This window comes from Salvelinus fontinalis, chromosome 10 (genome assembly GCF_029448725.1).
Source record: "Salvelinus fontinalis isolate EN_2023a chromosome 10, ASM2944872v1, whole genome shotgun sequence".
NCBI classification, from domain to species: domain Eukaryota; kingdom Metazoa; phylum Chordata; class Actinopteri; order Salmoniformes; family Salmonidae; genus Salvelinus; species Salvelinus fontinalis.
This window is the reverse complement of record NC_074674.1, coordinates 17,553,274-17,573,989: the sequence shown is the minus strand read 5'-3', so window position 1 is coordinate 17,573,989 and position 20,716 is coordinate 17,553,274. Positions and strand designations below refer to the sequence as shown.

Genomic DNA, 20,716 nt, shown 5'->3' with positions numbered 1-20,716 from the left:
ATAGTCTAGTTGTGATTTCCATTAGATTTCCCCTAGTCTAGCTCTGGTTGGCTGGAGCCATATTCAGGCCAAGAGGGGATTAGATTTGACCTGATGTGCATATTTCTCCCAGAGGTCCAGACCAAAAGGTCATCTAAAGATAGGAAGGATTAGAGGAAATGAATAAAGAAATAAAGGTCCAGATTATTACTATAGTCTGGTACTCCCACTGAAGTGTTATGTAAGGGGCTGATGGTAGTGGTGCTTGTTTGCTCATGTGATGCCGCGTTTATCTCGCTGCTGCAGATGCTGAGGTGTCATAGTCACAGCAGTCATACACGTGAGGGCATGAACAAATAATACATATATACAGGAGCACACACACACACACACACACACTCACACACACACGCAGGGAACACACAGGAATGTGCACGTTGTACGCAAACCTCTCTACTTGATATGTGAACTGTTTTGTTTTATGTAACCAATGTGCTAAAACACACAAAGGATCCGGTTTTCACGTCAAAAACATTCAAAGTGTGACTGGGAAAGAAAGGAACAGAGTTGTCGCAGAAATTGTGAGAGATGACGATGGTCATGGGAGGGTGAAAGGAAAAGGAAAAGGAGGAGCAGAAGTTGTGAGAGATGACGATGGTCATGCGAGGGTGAAAGGAAAAGGAGGAGCAGAAATCTGATCTGGATTCTATGACTCCGTCCTATAAATTGCATTTCACAACCACTTTATTGCCAGAGAGAGAATGGGAAAAGGAGGGAGAGAGAGGGATAAAGGTATAGAGGGCAAGAGAAGGAGAGAGAGAGAGAGAAAGAGAGTGTATAGTTGGGGACGGGACCCGATAGCAAAAATAAAGATGTATAGAGAAAACGAGACCTTTTAAATGTATAGATTTTTTTTGTTACTCATTAGCATACAAAACAAGTTCAGTGATATAAATAAACTCATAAAAAAAAAAAAAAGATCGAATTCACCTTTGCCTCGTCGAAGCAAAGTGTTAAGTCAATTTAACAAAATACTGCCTTTCAAATTAAGAAACAATAATGTCAGAGTGTTTGAGCTGTTTGCTCGTTAGCTGACATTAAGATCTAACCACAGAATCGAGGTTGTTCCCCATCTGTTTCAAAATAACAGCCCATTAGTCCAACTACCTGGCTGTCATCAGGGAGGGAGGCACAGCCGAAGTGTTCAGAGCTAGATATGTCAACTTCACATTAATTAACACCTCAATCAAGCCTAATTAACGATATGCTCAGCTCACACAGCTTAGAACAAATAGAAGCAGGAGCAACAGCACACTCCTACACGACTTGAATAACAATGAAATCTCTCTCTCTCCATCCCTCAGACACAAACACAAACATAAGCACAGAATACCAAAGACCATTACGGTACCTTTATTCTCTCAGGATGGCAGGCAGATGGAGGGAACCAACATAGAGACACACACACAGCAATAAAATACACACATTCCATTCTCCTTTTGTGAATGAAGGCTACAGTTGCATGTTTTGTAAAGGATGTTATAATGTGCTTTCTTTATTACGGCACGCTAGACAATAGAAATCATACAGATGTGCCCGTGAATGCTGAATCTATGAGAAGTAGATGTTGTATCTATGAGAGGTATTTCTATGTCCGCTATTCCTTCACAGCATGTGGGAAGTTGACGGGCATCAGCGATCCTGTCACCATCAAGACCTCTGGATCCAGGTTCGGATCCTGGATGACCGACCCTGCAGCACCGGAGGGAGATACACGGGTAAGACACAGACAATCAATCACATTTATTTAGAAAGCCGGTAGGGTAGGAAAGACATTTCAATATATGATATCTACCAGTAAATGCTAACTAAGGCAACAATGGACATGCAACCAGGTATTGAAAAAGTTTAGTCCGAAGTGTTGATTAGTAGGCTATTTGTGATGCGCAATTGTCCTGATGCACTGTTTGCATCAGGGGTGTAGACATGGGTGGGCCTGGGTGGATAGAGGCCCACCAACTGGGGAGCCAGGCCTTTACTGCCCCACCCAATCAGATTGATGTGGTTTAAGCTTTGTTGTGGACTTAGACCATCAACATTTTTTGAAAATCTGAAAAAGCTATAGAAAGACAAACAAAATAACATAGGACAACATAGGATCTTTCACACAGGGAGCCTTTCCATTGCTGGGCGTGCCACTTGGGAATTTTCTGGCAAAATTAGAGTAAACCCACTTCTCCAGGCACCACTACACCACTGCATAGGGCCGATGGAAAGACAGTCACACACATCATGATCTTAAAGGATCAGCAGTCCATAAACCTCAACATAATAAGCCAGTAGGTCGCAATCATAAGAATACAAAAACACAACCATTAACTATTTCCCAATCTAAATGTACAACTATTACTTACCATTGCAAAAAACACATTTCACTTTTAGCACACAAAGTAACCAGTGGACTAAAAATTACAGTGGGCGGCCTCCTGAGTAGCACAGCAGTGCTAGAGGCACCACCACAGATCCGGGTTCAATCCCAGGTTGTGTCGCAGCCGGCCGCGACCGGGTTGAGCCATGAGGCAGCGCACAATTGGCTGTGTGTCGTCTGGGTTAGTGGAGGGTTTGGCCGGCTGGGATGTCCTTATCCCATCATGTTCTAGCGGCTCCTGTGGCGGGCCTGGCCGCCAGTTGGATGGTGTTTCCTCCGACACGTTGTTGCGGCTGGCTTCCGGGTTAAGCGAGCAGTGAGTCAAGAAACAGTGCGGCTTGGCATACCGACTGTTACTTTTGATTTTGACCCCCCCCTTTGTTCAGGGACACATTACTCCATTTCTGTTAGTCACATGTCTGTGGAACTTGTTCAGTTTATGTCTCAGTTGTTGAATCTTGTTATGTTCATGCAAATATTTACACATGTTGAGTTTGCTGAAAATAAACACAGTTGACAGTGAGAGGACGTTTTTTCTTTGCTGAGTTTATGTAGCAAACTAAAAACACGGAGCTCAATGTTAGCTACTGTAGATAGCTAGCTAGCTGCTAGGAGGAATTCATGCCATTGGAGGAGTGGGTGAATGACTGACTTTCCCCTCATATTGTTTTTTGGTGGCTATATACAGCTAGAGATGCAGGTGTCATTTTGTTAGCTAGCAAGAACTTGAACGACTGTTATCCAGTTAGCATATCTCTTGTGTTCGCAAATTCACTGTGGCTATCTACTCCGATTTCAGAGCACTCTCGTCTGAGTGTGCCAGAGCGCAGAACAACTGGTTAATTTTCTAACGCGCAACATCCACTGAGTATGACCGGTGTCAATAAACATCTGCAATTATTAATTTTTTTGTCAAGAACGCTCCAGATAACATGTAAACAGCCTAACCAGCTCTGCTAAGATGAGTAAAATAGTCAGTAAGGTGTCTGGAAGTAGCTAGCTAGCAAGCTAGACAACTTTAGCCAGTTAGCTTGGGTGCTTGGTTGGGGACAAGAAGGCATCGGCAGGCACGCTGCAGAAGGGCGAGGAGGCTACAATTTCCCATTGTTTATCATTGGAATTTTGACAGTCAGCTAGCTGAAAAAGTTTGAGAGGGTTTATCTAATGTTCCTTCGTTAGATTTTGCTAATCTTGCTCTGGCTAGCATTAGTTATTGATCTCGTTGTTGTTGATGATGTGCATAACAGAGAGAGAGAGAGAGAGACTACCTTTTCATGGTTGTTTGATCAATAGGACTGTAAAATTCCCAAATGTTAGAGGAATCCTGTGGTGTTTACCTACAGTATTTGCAGAAATCCATTCACGTGTATTTTGTGGCTTTTAGTGAATGCGTTCTATTAATCTAAAGTCACACTGTTGTAACTGCCTGTAAACACACAGTCCAGTTCAAAGTGAATGATGGCAGATGTGACAATTGGCTTTTTTGTATAAAGGCCTACTGTAGCTCTGATTGGCTATTGCGCACCTGCCTGTGTAAACTCTGGTCCTGGACAAGACAGATGTTTTTATTTGGTTTTATTTACTGCAATGTCTATTAAATGTCCAAACGCAAGGCCGCTTTCCCACTCTATGATACTATAGAATTTTCACAAATGCCTTAGAATACATCATTCCTAAAAATTCTATGAATTTATGAAATCGTGGAAATGACCATATTTAAGTGATCGCTTATCAGAAAATGTTTTTAAAGTGTCATATTCTTCCTGGGAGTGTACTGTATATGAACATTTGAAAAAGATTTAATGTTGCTAAACTGCTTTCAGTTTCACTTAAAATGCAACAATGTTTCACAAACATAGCTTCTGATGGACTAGCCAATGGGTGACTTAGCTAGCTAGATTTATCTCCCCAGAGACCAGCAGTGTTAACCCTTTCCTTTCCAGCAAAAACTGAAGAGATTAAATCAGAGCGTTATTGAAAATAATATTATAATTATTATAATTATTGACTATTATTTTAATCATTAATTTATAAATCCTTAGCCCTTCTCTGAATGCGCAGAAGGCCCATTGTTCCCCACTGTGTTTGGGTTAGTAATGATTTGTAGAGTGGCTCTATTTCCCCTCAGCATGCATTTGTTCACTATTCTGAATGTCTGAAGAATCCATGTTGTTCTGAAATATGAACACAGAAATACTGGACATTTTTAACTCTTACTATGTGTTGATTGGACAAAATAACAACTAGGGTCTTGAATTGGACTCGCATTTTCCTGGTCTCGGTCTTGACTCGGTCTCGCTTTAGGTGGTCTCGACACAATACTGGCTAAGACACACACACACAAACACATACAGACACACACACACAGACACAGGCACAAACATATAGTATATATACACACACACACACAAACACACACACACTTTAGCCATCCATCAACATGGAAAGTCCAGCTCCATTAAGGTAATGATTTCATGACCTTGGTACTGTGTTTCACTCCTGTTGCTACTGGAAGATCAGACTAAGTGCTTGACAACATTGCATTACCCTCACTCAGATCATGCACACACACACACACACACACACACACACACGTTTGTTTTACTATCCTTGTGGGGACCAAACAATTGATTCCTATTCAAAAGCCTATTTTCCCTAAACCTAACACGAAACAAAAACCGGCTGCACGCGTGCGCCATCATGCAGCAATTTATTTTGTCCCCCCACACCAAGCGGGATCACAACACGCAGGTTCAAATATCAAAACAAACTCAAACAATTACATTAATTTGGGGAGAGGTCGAAAAGCATGAAACATTTATGGCAATTTAGCTAGCTAGCTTGCACTTGCTAACTCATTTGTCCTATTTAGCTAGATTGCTGTTGCTAGCTAATTTGTCCTGGGATATAAACATTGAGTTGTTATTTTACCTGAAATGCACAAGGTCCTCTACTCCGACAATTGATCCACATAAAACGGTCAACCGAATCGTTTCTAGTCATCTCTCCTCCTTCTAGGCTTTTTCTTCTCTGGACATTATATTGCGATTGGCAACTTTCATAAATTAGGTGCATTACCGCCACCGACCTCGTTCATCTTTCAGTCACCCACGTGGGTATAACCAATGAGGATATAGCACGTGGGTACCTGCTTCTGTAAACCAATGAGGAGATGGGCGAGGCAGGACTTGTAGCGCAATCTGCGTCACAAATAGAACTGACTTTCTATTTTAGCGCTTGGTAACGCAGACGCTTGTTGGCGCGCACGAGCAGTGTGGGTGCAATAATTGAATAATGTAGATTTCTAAATGTATTTTGCATTCCTAATCCTAATCCTGATTCTTAACCTAACCTTAACGCCAAACCCCTAACCATAACTATAACCCTAAACCTAACCCGAACCCTAACTCCCAAGCCAAAAATTGCATTTTTCCTTTTGGGGACAGGCAAAATGTCCCCACTTGTCCAGATTTTCCTTGTTTTACTATCCTTGTGAGGACTTCTGATCCCCACAAGGATAGTAAAACCAAAAACACACACACACACTTCATTACCCTCACTCAGATGACATCATTAATGTTGCTGAGTTGAGGTGGCCAGGCTGATGAAAGCCCTGACACACCCACACACCTGTCTGTCTGTCTGTCTGTCTGTCTGTCTGTCAGTCAGTCGGTCTGTTGTTCTTCTACTAAGCTCTCCTGGGCTGGTCATCTGTTGAAAAAATAAAAAGGCGAGACATTCATTACTGAAACACATTCAAATTCAAATGCAGAGGATACATCTGTGTGGTTTTCACCTTAGCCCAGACGGCTAGGTCACTAATGAAGGGAGGGAGTCAGCGAAGATGTTTATACAGTATTTCAGCCAAGATGTTTTCTTTAAAACATACACATGATTCTTTCATAGTCTTACTCATGTGTACATCAATGTGATTTGCACATTTCATTATTAGGTCATATGTGGGTATCCTTGCTATTGCTCTTTACCCATGGGTTTTCTGTGTATTGTTTAGGGTTGGGCAGTAACAGATTACATGTAATCCGTCACATGTAACTGATTACAAAATTCAAAAGATAATCCATTACGTTACCAGCAAAAATATTGTAATCAGATTACAGATACTTTTGAAAAACTATATGATTGCTTCTAGATTTACTTTTAAATTCAGAAACGATGTTTGAGAAACCCAAATATTTTGACACCTTTTTGTTTTCTCAATGACATTCAAATCAGCATTTGTAAAAATGGCCGAGTTTAAATTTGTTCCACCTGAGCGAGTCTGACCACAAATCAGAGACCACTATGATGACAAACCAAATGTGTTTTGATGGATCACAGGAAAAGAGCAGGAATCGGCTTTTGTAGGCTACAGTCCAAGCTACAGTATGTTTTCAAATGATGTGACTGCTGTCAGCGTTCAAAGATTATACATCCAACTTGAATAAACGCTTGAAGATATGGACTAGAGCAGTGGTGTAGCGTACTGGCAATACGGATGGCTTATTATTGATATTTACATGAATCACATCGCTTCTCTCTCTCATCTGAGATTTACGGATTTTGGTTGTTGTGGATGGCTGTTCACAAATGTTTATGTGTATTAAATGTACGAAGTTTAAACTGCGACCAGTGGACCGCCAGTGAGAAATGTGATCTTGCAGATCCCAGCCTGTGGAATAAAAGTTCCTCCCCTCTAAACTCCTCTGTGATATTGTAGTCCAGCGCAATGAATGCAGGAGCTATGGATTCAAGGACTGACCATCCATGATACAACATTTTATATTTAATCATGTTTTGAGGCTATAAAGTGTTTGTTTACATTTACAAGCTTATATTTGGGGTTCTGATGGAGTACAACAGTAGAACTAAGCTAATGGGGCATTTATAAGTTATATTCTTCAGGAATCAATGGGTACATATCATTAATATTTAAGTTAAAAAATGTATGTAGCAACTAAAGATTGCCACTTTAAGGGGAAAGTAATCTGATTACGTTACTGAGTTTGGGTAATCCAAAGGTTACGTTACTGATTACAATTTTGAACAGGTAACTGTAACGGATTACATTTAGAAAGTTACCTACCCAACCCTGGTAACGTCGGACCATGCACTATAAAACCGGATAAGTTTTGGCTTCTCAAACATTTTGAGGATACCAAATATCTTGTGGTGGAGGAATCATAATTAGCTCGGTAATATAGATAATTAAGATGTCTTATCTGCATAATATGCTTATATAATTGAACTGTTGAACTCTTGTTATTAGAATGGATCCCTTCGGACTCTGGTGTTGGCAGTTGCACTTCCTCATATGGGCCTCAGTCACCTGGGGTCCAGCGAGGGTAGGAGTCAAGCTTGTCTATCACATGTCCCTGGTGCTATGCAGAATATCGGAAAGATAAGAGGACAGGAGGGAACATTGTCTTCATGTGTGAATGTCTTTACCTATTTTAAACCATGTGAAGGGATGGCTTGATTCATGGGGAACCAATTACTTGTCTCCGCAATGTCTGTGCGCCAGTCACTTCCTCCTTTGGCCTTGGGGGAGATAAGGTCTGAGACAAGATGTATGGGGTAGTGTCTGGAACCGTTGTACGTCATCTCTGATGTTGCACCTATCCTGGGATAGTGTATGACCCAAAGGCTCACTCACCTCAGGACATTACAATTGATTTATTCCATAGAATGAGTTGGTGTTTCTGGACTGTGAAGTACCAGGGACGAGATCTTAGGAGCCCAACTCTGTACAATAAAAATAGTCTTCATAACAAATGCTACCTGGCTGGGGGGTACTCCTTTCTCACCTTGTGACCCATTACATACATCTGTTGTTTGTCATGTAGACTAAGAGGGTGTATCTGCTAGAAAACATATTTTGCATACTTTGTATGTCAGAGCTACTCTCCACAACACTCAAGGGCGTTGAGTCGACCAGCCTCATTATTGTAGAAGCAATTACTCTATGCTCCCTTATTAATAAGGTTTGAATAAAGTAATATCCTCATTGGTGATTGACCTTGTCTCTCCTCATTATTGATTAGAATTTCCATGACAACCAAACAAATATAAGTTAAGAAACTTAAATAGCTGAAGTGAGTAGTACTACTTTCATATGAGTAAAGCAAATGCAGTTTTTTGAGTAACGTATACTTAAATGTAACGCCCCCACTAAGCCACACCTCCAATAATTTCCCAGTGTGCCTTGCCTTTTCTATTGAATTGTAGAGATACAACCCATGAATGCATTTGTTAGTGACAGTAACATGGTTGTTGAATTCGAAAATGTTCAATCCTGTGGCCTTCACTAAGTGAGTTTGTAGGCTAATGGTATCATTATTATTGAATCATTACATGTATCATAAGGCTCTATACAGTGGCCAGAAACTCATAGTCTATAGGCTGTATCAGGCCTGCAAGTAGGGTTGGAAAATTCCACAAACATTCCAGTAATTTTACAATGTGCTGCTTGTGAGTGGTAAGGTGGTGTGAGAGTGTATGAGACAGTAAGGCAAGATAAAGTAGCTAAGTGGGACCGGAAAATATGTGCTATGTATCGTTTACATCTGTGAGACCACGTGTAATGTGTTCTAATAGTACCAGGAAGACAGATTAGATGTGATTGATCACAACAGAGAGGTCCTTTCTTTCTTTTTCTTTCTTTTGTTCTTTCTTTTGTTCTTTCTTTCTCTCTCTCTTCTCCAAGAGCCATAGGGAGAATGCAGCTGAGACGAGCATTTTATCCGGAATGATCCGCATTATTCCCAAGAGGCTCATTCCCGATCCCTGACGCCGCCTGCAGCTGCCTGTCATTCCTGACTGTTTGTATTCACAATCTCGTCTTGGTCTGCTCCATCAGGAGACAGGAACACTGCTTCCCGCTCCGCTCGGAACTGAGGCTCCGATTTAATGAGGCTTTCTGTGAGCCACACGTTTATATGGCTCCCATCTACATAATGGTGCACTGAGGAGTTTGATATGAGGGTTTTAAAAGGACTGCAGGGTGTGTTTTATCTTGTTTGTATTATAAGGTTGCTTCTGACTCTGCGTTAATGTTTCCCCTGTTCTTCCTTCTCATCTGTTCTGTCTGTTAGGTGTGGTACATGGATGGTTACCACAACAACCGCTTTGTGCGGGAGTACAAGTCCATGGCGGACTTCATGACGACGGACAACTTCACGTCTCACCGTCTCCCCCACCCATGGTCCGGTACAGGTCAGGTGGTCTACAACGGCTCCATCTACTTCAACAAGTTCCAGAGCCACGTCATCATCAAGTTCGACTTCAAAACCTCCACCATCAGCAAGTCCCGGCAGCTGGACAATGCCGGCTACAACAACATGTATCACTACGCCTGGGGCGGCCACTCCGACATCGACCTCATGGTGGACGAGGGCGGGCTGTGGGCCGTCTACGCCACCAACCAGAACGCGGGGAACATCGTGATCAGCAAGCTGAATCCCAGCACGCTGCAGATCATCAAGAGCTGGACCACCAACCACCCCAAGAGGAGCGCCGGCGAAGCCTTCATGATCTGCGGTACTCTCTATGTCACCAACGGCTACTCTGGAGGGACCAAGGTGTACTACGCCTACAGCACTAACTCCTCCACGTACGAGTACATAGACATCGCCTTCCAGAACAAGTACTCCCATATCTCCATGCTTGACTACAACCCTCGGGACCGTGCGCTCTACGCCTGGAACAACGGACACCAGGTTCTGTACAACGTCACACTGTTCCACGTCATCAGCTCACAGGAACTGTAACCACAGAGGCAGGACTATATACAACATAATATATCCACACAATAGAAAGAGAGAGATCATCCTATATATGAACATATATCTATGAGAGACTTTATGGAAAGAGTATCATATATAGTATGTCGTAAGACTGTACTACGAGAGATTCGATTAAACGTGACTGGAACTGCAACGTAGATGAATGTGCTATAGTCTATTGGAATTAAAAAGATAACTGTTTGCTAAAAAGGAAAGGAACATGATACATCTAGAGTTCAACATGATATATTGGACTGGAAAGAACAGATGCCAAATAAACATCACGCCTTTTTTAATAATGAATAGTAACTATCGTAGAAGATTGTCTTTGTGGCTCTGTGTCTGTCTCTGGATGTACTGTACCTCCTTCCTCCTCCCTGGACTTATCTCAGGGTCAGGGAGGTCCTAGCAATGGACTATGGGATTGGTTATTAACTGTTTGCCAACCAGGACCCCCTGGCCCCTCAGACAGAGAGGGAGAACCTCGCCCCTCGAACAGATAAGGGGAAAACAGAGGAGAACCTGGTCAAATGGTTAGAACTAGGACATTATTTGGAGAACTGTGGGAAGAACCAGGATATTATGTCCAGAAGACCACTGAGCCTATGACCACAGTCTGTCACACACACTTGTATCCATTCAGTAGCAAATAAAGAAGTCTGTAAACAAGTAAACAACAACAACATCAACATCCATGAGAAGACCTGGGCCTGTATTCACCAAGAGTCTCGGAGTAGGAGTGCTGATCTAGGATCAGGTCCCCTCTCTTATGCGTCATGTTTGAAGGGCAAATCTGATCCGAAATCAGCACTCACTTTTTGAATACAGTCCCTGAAAGCACTGACTGCTGGGGCGAACTGTTGTATTGTACAAGAAGAAGGCCGGGATTCAATCAGAGCCGTGTAGTAACGCACTTGACCTTTAAAGGTAAACTGATTGAGCCAACATCTGCAGCGTTTACGTAGACGCAATCGCCGCGAACTTTGCCTTTAAACGCCGAATTGTCGACTGCGCTAAGACGCGCCTATTGGATTGAATCCCGTTTGAAGACTCTCCTGTGTTTGTGACTCCGTGTGAAACAGCCTTGATTTGCATGCGTGTTTTTTTTACCATTCGGGTCTGCTACCTTCTGAATGTCGTTTTGCTGTATTATGCTATACCTATAAAAGGATTTGGGATTTCAGGGGAGGGGAGTTACAAGCTGTTTGCTTTTTCACTTGTTTGTTTTTAGAATGTTTTTTTTTCTTCCAATCAGAGAATTTTTTCCGGGGGGGGGTAATGTTGTTGTATCACCCCCTAACTGTTGGCACCGGCTTTGCTTCTCTGTCTGTGTTTAGTTGGAACATGCGTGGGAGAACCCTAGCTCATATCCAGCTTATATATTTCAGAAGATTAGAAAATAATAGAATGTATCACGTAATATATCCAGGAGACCTGTGCTCAGTCCTATGGCTTCAACTTAATCATCATCAGCCTATTGTTTGAAGTATCCCTCTTAGTCGAGGGTAATGATGTTAAATGTATATCTCCCCTCCCACCCACCTAGCAAAGAATAATGCTGTTTAAATGTAAATCACATCGCAGAGGACAATGGCTTTTCACTCTTTTTGCGCTTTTGCTGGACGTGTGTTGTACCTGAGATGAGATAGTTAATGATTTGTGTCAATAAACAGAGAATCTTTGTTCCGAGCTGATGCCTCACACAGTTTGAATGGCAAATTATTGATCGCCATGGAGCCACAAAGGGGGAATTGAAGAGCCACACATAACCACAGGTTGCAGACCCCAGGTAATGGCTGCTGTTTCTGTGCATGTGACTGACTGCAAGACCACCTCATGGGTCTTACTCTAAAGTCATGTTTTTTGGGTGTATTCTGCTTCAGATAAAAGTTAAAGAAAGATGATTCCCTAAATGTAACTCATTTACAGTATATAATTTCCTGTATGTGGACAGGTTTTCAGAATCAGTAGTGAGGAGTAGTGAACCACATGTAGTTCAACTAGTAATTGAACTACATGTTGCAGTAGCTTGGTGGTAGTTGAACTACATTCAAATCTTGTTAGTGTTTTCAGTAGTTGACTACTTTTCTGCCATGTTAGCGGTGTACTTAACTACTGGAACTACAAAGTACTTTTTTTGCAGAAAGAAAAGATAGTCAGAACTGCCTTATACTCACTTGAAACATTGTTTTTGTGTTTAATAGACTACATTACCCATTCTGTAACCATCTGACTCCAGAGTGAACTGTTCTTGCAATTTGTAGTCTGACATTTTTTTTTTTTAATTTCGTTTCATTACAAAGTGGGATTGAAATAGATTAGCGATTTTTTTTCATTTGATCTACCCAAAAAAGACAATTCTACACATTTTTACAAATGAATAAAAATTATACAAATATATATAGGTGTTGCATAAGTATTCACCCCCCTTGTGTAGGTAAGCCTAAATAAGTTCACAAGTAAAATTTGGGCTCTGTGAAATAATAGGGGTTGACATGATTTTTGAATGACTAACCCTTCCTCTGTCCCCCATGCATACAACATCTTTAAGGTACCTCGGTCAATCATTGCATTTCAAGCACAGATTCAACTACAAAGACCAGTAGGCTTTCAAAAAGCTCATAATGAAGGCCAGTGATTGGTAGATGGGTAACAATAACAAATCAGACATTGACCATCTGTTTAAGCAGAGGTCAAGTTAATAATTATGCTTTCGATTATGTATTAAACCACCCAGACACATCAACGATACAGTCGTCTTTCTGAACTGAGCTGCAGGACAGGAAGGAAACAGCTCAAGGATGTCACCATGATTTTAAAACACCTACGGAGTTCAATGGGTGTGATGGGATAAAACTGAGGATGGATCCACAACATTGTAGTGACATCTCAAGCATGACCTAAATGACAGAGTGAAAAGAAGAATACAAATATACAGAATAAAAAATACTCAAATAAATGCATCCTGTATGCAATAAGGCACTAAAACAACTCTGGAAAAAAACAGGGAAAGGAATACACTTTTTGGCCTAAATACAGAGCCTTATGTTTCGGGCAAATCCAATACAATACATCAGTGACTAACTGCCTCCTTATTTTCAAGGTGGTCGATGCATCATGGTATGGGTATACTTTATATTGGCAAAGACAGGAGATTTTCAGGATACAAATTCATGGGGTAGAGCTAAGCACAGGCCAAATCCAAAAGTGAAACTTGCTTCAATCTGCTTTCCACCAGACACTGGGAGACGAATTCACCTTTCAGCAGGATAATAACCTACAACACAAGGCCAAATCTACATTGGCATTGCTAACCAAGAAGACAGTGAATGTTCCTGAGTGGCCAAGTAAGTTACAGTTTTGACTTAAATCTGCTTGAAATTAGCTGTCTACACATGATCCCGAACACCTTGACAGAGCTTGAAGAATTTAGAAAAGAATAATGGGCAAATATTGAGTAATCCCAGTCTGCAAAGCTCGTAGGGACTTACCCAAGAATACACACAGCTGTAATTGCTTCCAAAGGTGATTCTAACATATATTTACTCAGGGGGTTGAATAATTATGTAATCCAAGTATATTTGTGATTTATTTTTAATTCACTTTTTTTAATTTTTTTTTTTTTTCCACTTTCACATTACAGAGTATTTTGTGTTGATCATTGACAAAAGAAATGAGAATGACCTCCATTTTAATCAAATTAAATGTAAAGAAATCCAAGGGGGGTGAATACATTGATGCCCACTGAAGATATGAAAATTTTTCACAAAGTAGCTTTGATGTACTGAACTACTTTTTCAAAGTAACTTTAGTTAAATTAATTAAACTATATTTTTCATAAGGGTGTATCTCGACATCTTCCCGTTTGAAGTAATCGGTAGCTTGGTAAACTATATTTTCAGAGTACTTTCCCCAGCACGGGTTCAGAATGGCAGATTAGACTTCCTGTGCACTATCTGCTTGCCTGTAGGTCACAATCACAACACTGTGGGAGAACACTAGTCCCTTAAAATGCTAATCTCCCAAACATCATTACCGTTAAGTGTCATAATTAAGTTATCAGACGTCTAACATCAAACATCACAAAGCACAATGTAACCCATTAAAAAGAGTATTTATTTTAAGCATCTTTTTTTATTTCACAGTGGGCTCCCAGCCATTCCAGATAGCTAAAAAGCCTGCTCCCTTTCATAGTAGCTTACCATTTTTTAATTTTTACATTTGTAATAAGAAATTATTACGAATTATTATTCGTTTCCACATTGTTGCAATAATAAATGAGAGTGATTCTTGCTAGGAGATCAAACGTTCACAGGGACTGGTAAGGACTGTTCATGTTTCCTTCCTCAGCATAAGTATTTCTCAACAATCTGTTGAGTCTCCTTAAAATGGGTCAAATCAAATCTCTTGTGGAGATAAAATACTTTGGTGTAAAGTGACTTTGGTGTAAAGTTATCCAAGTCTACCATTCTCACTCTCTGCCTCTATTGCTCTCTTTCCCTCTCTCTATCAAACTCCTCTCACTCTCCCGATCTTGTTTGATTTCTCTGCCCGTCTCCATATAGCTCCTCTTTCTCTACCTCCTTCTGTATTTTGCCTCCAACCCTTTCTCTCCCCTCTCCCTGTTTAACCCTCTTTCTCTCTCCCCTTCCTCTTCCTGTCCACTCTCTCCCCTCTCCATCCTTCAGCCATTCTCTCTCCCCTCCCTCTTCCTGTCCACTCTTTCCCCTCTCCATCCTTCAGCCATTCTCTCTCCCCTCCCTCTTCCTGTCCACTCTTTCCCCTCTCCATCCTTCAGCCATTCTTGTTTACATATGTTTACATTGCCAAAGCAAGTGAAATAGATAATAAACAAAAGTGAAATATCCAATAAAAAATCAACAGTAAATATTACACTTACAAAAGTTCCAAAAGAATAAAGTAATTTCAAATGTCTATATTACAGTCGTGGCCAAAAGTTTTGAGAATGACACAAATATTAATTTTCACAAAGTCTGCTGCCTCAGTTTGTATGATGGCAATTTGCATATACTCCAGAATGTTATGAAGAGTGATCAGATGAATTGCAATTAATTGCAAAGACCCTCTTTGCCACGCAAATGAACTGAATCCCCCAAAAACATTTCCACTGCATTTCAGCCCTGCCACAAAGGACCAACTGACTTCATGTCAGTGATTCTCTTGTTAAAACTTCTTGCCACTAGGGGGGTGCCATTTCGACATAGCACAAATTCGTATCCAAATTAAACTGCCTCGTACTCAATTCTTGCTCGTACAATATGCATATTATTATTACTATTGGATAGAAAACACTCTCTAGTTTCTAAAACCGTTTGAATTATGTCTGTGGGTGAAACAGAACTCTTTCTGCAGCGAAATCCATGACAGGAACTGCGAAGGTCTGAAAACGAGGCTCTGTTCTCAGATCAGTTTAAAGCTCTGTATGTATCCTATGGGTCGACATGAACTGCACCCGCCTTCCCCTGGATGTCAGTAACCAATGAGAAGTGGAATGGAGTTTCTACGTAGTTCTCAGAGTTTATAAAAGGCCAAGGAACGAGGGGAGCTCTCTTTTCGACGTTCGTCATTACGCAAAGCAAGACCTCAGGATGGCATTTTGAAACGCTCAGTTATCGACCTTAGATATATCCGTCTGTAATTTAATTCGATATAGGTGTTAGAAACATCATATCGAAGTTATTTTAAACCGAGTTATATCAGTTATGCGAGTATATTGCTATTTTCGGAATTTCCTTAGTATTGCGTTTTGAGGATTTGGGCATGTTGTGGCAACATAGCTATTGTTAGCTGCTAATTCCGAAGTTGAAGACGACGTTTTACAACCAAGCAACGATTATTTTTGACAAAGGACCACTTGCCCAAGATTCTGATGGAAGCTCGTCCAAAAGTAAGAGCTATTTATGATGTTATTCCGTATTTATGTGGAAAAATGTAAACGGATGTGTCCGCCATTATTGCGGCACTAGTCTGGCTGTAACGCACACTGTATGTCTAGTAACGTTAATTTTAAAAATCTAACTCAGCGGTTGCATTAATAACTAATGCATCTTTCATTTGATGTCCAACCTGTATTTTTTACTCAAGTTTACGATTATTTATTGATTAGATTAGGTGCCTTTCCAAGATGGCGCCGGCCAGAATGCATGACCTGTTGCCACTGATCACATTGTATAACCACGATTTGTGCTGCTAAATATGCACATTTTCGAACAAAACCTATATGGATTGTGTAATATGATGATATAGGACTGTCATCGGAAGAATTCTGAGAAGGTTAGTGAAAAATTAATTTATTTTGGTGGTGAATACGTTATCGCTATGTTTGGCCGGAATCAATGCTGTTGTCTGGTTTGCTATTGTGTTAAGCTAATATAACGATATATTGTGTTTTCGCTGTAAAACACTTAGAAAATCTGAAATATTGTCTTGATTCACAAGATCTGTGTCTTTCAATTGCTGTACGCTGTGTATTTTTAAGAAATGTTTTATGATGAGTAATTTGCTAATACACGATGGTCTCTGTAGTTATTCTAGTCATTTTAGTGAGAGTTGTGATGGGGGCTGCAATTCTAAACTATGATTTATACCTGAAATATGCACATTTTTCTAACAAAACCTATGCTATACAATAAATATGTTATCAGACTGTCATCTGATGAGGTTGTTTCTTGGTTAGTGGCTATTTATATCTTTATTTGGTCAAATTTGTGATAGCTACTGATGCAGTAAGAAAATGGTGGAGTATGGGAGTGGTGTCTTTTGCTAACGTGGTTAGCTAATAGATTTACATATTTTGTCTTCCCTGTAAAACATTTTAAAAATCAGAAATGATGGCTTTATTCACAAGATGTGTATCTTTCATTTGGTGTCTTGGACTTGTGATTTCATGAACATTTTATTATATGATATCCCAGTGGCTTTAGGCTAGGCCATGCTAGTCAGCTTTTGTGATGGGGGGGGATCCCGGATCCGGGTTTGGGAGGTGTTAGAGGTTAACACAGGTGTGAGTGTTGACGAGGACAAGGCTGGAGATCACTCTGTTCACTCATTTTGTGGGCAGTGTGCACATAGCCTGTCTTCTCTTGAGAATCAGGTCTGACTTCGGCGGCCTTTCTCAATAGCAAGGCTATGCTCACTGAGTCTGTACATAGTAATTTCCTTCAGTTTGGGTCAGTCAAAGAGGTCAGGTATTCTGCCACTGTGTACTCTCGGTTTAGGGCAAAATAGCATTCTAGTTTGCTGTGTTTTTTTGTAAATTCTTTTCCAATGTGTCAAGTAATTATCTTTTTGTTTTCTCATGATTTTGTTGGGTCTAATTGTGTTTCTGTCCTGGGGCTCAGTGGGGTGTGTTTGTGTTTGTGAACAGAGCCCCAGGACCAGCTTGCTTAGGGAGCTCTTCTCCAGGTTCATTTCTCTGTAGGTGATGGCTTTGTTATGGAAGGTTTGGGATTCGCTTCCTTTTAGGTGCTGGTAGAATTTAACGGCTCTTTTCTGGATTTTGATAATTTGCTGGTATCGGACTAATTCTGCTCTGCATGCATTATTTGGTGTTTTACATTGTACACATGTCACGTTCGTCGTCCTCCTCATCTGAGGAGGAGTAGTAAGAAGGATCGGAGGACCAAAATGCAGCGTGATGATTATCCATTTTAATTAGAAAACGTGAAAACAAAGAACAAAACAATAAACGGACAAACGAAAGAAAACGCAACAGTCCCGTATGGTGATATACAAAAAGACACAGAAACAGGAACAATCACCCACAACCCACAATACAAAACAGGCTACCTAAATATGGTTCCCAATCAGAGACAACGACAAACACCTGCCTCTGATTGAGAACCGTATCAGGCCAAACACATAGAAATAGACAAACTAGACATACAACATAGAATGCACACTCAGATCACACCCTGACCAAACAAAACATAGAAACATACAAAGCAAACTATGGTCAGGGCGTGACAACACAAAGGATATTTTTACAGAATTGCGCATGCAGAGTCTCAATTTGGTGTGTGTCCCATTTTGTGAATTCTTGGATGGTGAGCGGAACCCAGACCTCAAAACCATAAACTGCAATGGGTTCTATAACTGATTTTAACCGCACACTTGTTGTTTGTGTACATGGATTTTTTCCCCATACCACTTTCCATCAATTTGTATAGCAGGCCCTCATGCCAAATTGAGTCGAAAACGTTTTGGAAATCAACAAAGCATGAGAAGACTTTGTTTGTTTGTCAATTAGGGTGTGCAGGGTGAATACATGGTCTGTCGTAAGGTAATTTGGTAAAAAGACAATTTGACATTTGCTCAGTACATTGTTTTCCCTGAGGAAATGTACGAGTCTGCTGTTAATGATAATGCAGAGGATTTTCCTAAGGTTGCTGTTGACGCACATCCCACGGTAGTTAGTGGGGTCAAATTTGTCTCCACTTTTGTGGATTGGGGTGATCAGTCCTTGGTTCCAAATATTGAGGAAGATGCCAGAGCTGAGGATGATGTTAAATAATTTAAATAAAGCCAATTGGAATTTGTGGTCTGTATATTTTATAATTTCATTTAGGATACCATCAGCTCCACAGGCCTTTTTTGGGTTTGAGGGTTTGTACTTTGTCATGTAGTTCATTTAATTTAATTGGAGAATCCAGTGTGTTCTGGTAGTCTTTAATAGTTCTAAGATTTGTATTTGATCATGTATATGATTTTGCTGTTTGTTCTTTGTTATAGAGCCAAAAAGATTGGAAAAGTGGTTTATCCATACATCTCTCAGTTTTCTAATTTTCCCAGAAGTGGTTATATTCTATGGATTATTCAATTACATTGAGTTGATTTCTGACACACTATTCCTTCTTTTTCCGTAGTGTGTTTCTGTATTGTTTTAGTGATTCACCACAGTGAAGGCATAGGCTCAGGTTTTCTTGCTCTCTATGTTTTTGGTTGGATAGGTTTCTCAATTTCTTTCTTAGGTTTTTAAATTCTTCATCAAACCATTTGTCATTTTTGTTAATTTTCTTAGGTAGCCTGCTTGATATTTTTAGATTTGATAGTGAAGCCGAGGGGTCAAATACACTGTTTAGGTTTTCTACTGCCAAGTTTACACCTTCACTATTACAGTGGAACATTTTGTCCAGGAAATTGTCTAGAGGCATTGAATTTGTTGTTGCCTAATTGTGTTTTGTTAGATTTCCACACTACTTTCCTTCCATCTACAGCATGTCTTAATATTATTCAGTTCCTTTGGCTTTGATGCCTCATGATTGAGCAAAGCTCTGTTCAAGTAGTGTGATTTTGCTGTGATCTGATAGTGTTCACAGTCAGTCCACTGACACCCTTAAGAGACTCTGGGTTGAGGTCAGTGATAAAGTAGTCTACAGTACTACTGCCATGAGATGAGCTATAGGTGTGCCTTCCATAGGAGTCCCCTCGAAGCCTACCATTGACTATGTACATGCCCAGTGTCCGACAGAAACACAGGAGGTGTGACACGTTTTTGTTGGTTATGTTGTCGTAGTTGTGTCTAGGTGGGTATGCTGTCACCTCCAGGTAGCAGGGAATGCTGTCAACTCCAGGTATGTGTTTGTCCCCCTGTGTGCTGAGGGTGTCAGGTTCTTTTCCAGTTCTGGCAGTTAGGTCACCACAGACTAGTACTGGAAATGGTTGATTTCCCCCTCTAGGATGGAGAAGCTGTCACCGTTAAAGTACGGGGGTTCTAATAAGGGGGATGGATATAGGTTGCACACATGAGGACGTTTTTCTTTGTTGAGATCATGTCCATATTGATTTCTAGCCAGATGTAAAATGTTCCTGTTTAGACTAATTTAATAGAGTGGGTTAGGTCTGCTCTATATCAAATTAGCTTACCCCCTGAGTCTCTTCCCTGTTTCACACCTGGTAGTGTGGTGGATGGGACTATCAGCTCTCTGTAACCTAGAGGGTACCCAGTGGGTCTGTCTCCTTTATACCATGTTTCTTGTAGGATGACAATGTCTGTATTTCCAATTTCTTTGATGAAGTCTGTTCCTGCTCTTTAGGCCAGACAGACATCTCTCTCTCTCTCGCTCTCTCTCTCTCTCTCTCTCGCGCTCTCTCTCTCGTCCTCTGATGTTTCAATCGATGAATAAATGATTGCTTCTATTTTTAGTGAGAGTGCTTGGCCAGCACATGCGCCCTTGTTCTCCACAAGGAAAGTTGTTGCGATTGAGAAAAAGAGAAAGAAAGAGAAACAAAAATAATAAGAAGTAAGATAAAAACCTGTTCTGAACGAGGTCTCTGACTGTGTGTTGCAATGCACCGAATACATTACCATGTTTAAGAATGTGATTGGCAGGCACACTGAGACGCACAACACCCCTACAACTACCCCCAAAATCATCTACTCCCCATTTCTCACACACACATACACGCACACACACACTGCTGCAACTATCTCCCGCCACCACACACAACATACCCCCTGACAGTTGCATTTAATTTCATCATGCTGCATAATGTTTGTTTCCTGTGT

At 40.8% G+C, this 20,716-nt stretch overlaps 1 protein-coding gene across 3 annotated transcripts in view; it reads left to right on the top strand.

Moving 5' to 3' along the window:
- Positions 1–11,877, top strand: part of LOC129863725 (noelin-like) — a 65,602-nt gene extending 53,725 nt beyond the window's left edge. For all 3 annotated transcript variants that reach the window (XM_055935922.1, XM_055935920.1, XM_055935919.1), the window contains exons 5-6: positions 1,651–1,757; positions 9,499–11,877. In XM_055935922.1, the coding sequence (XP_055791897.1) occupies positions 1,651–1,757; positions 9,499–10,173 (782 nt within the window). In that variant the 3' untranslated portion in view covers positions 10,174–11,877. The remainder of the gene's footprint in view (positions 1–1,650; positions 1,758–9,498) is intronic.
- Positions 11,878–20,716: the final 8,839 nt, after the last annotated feature.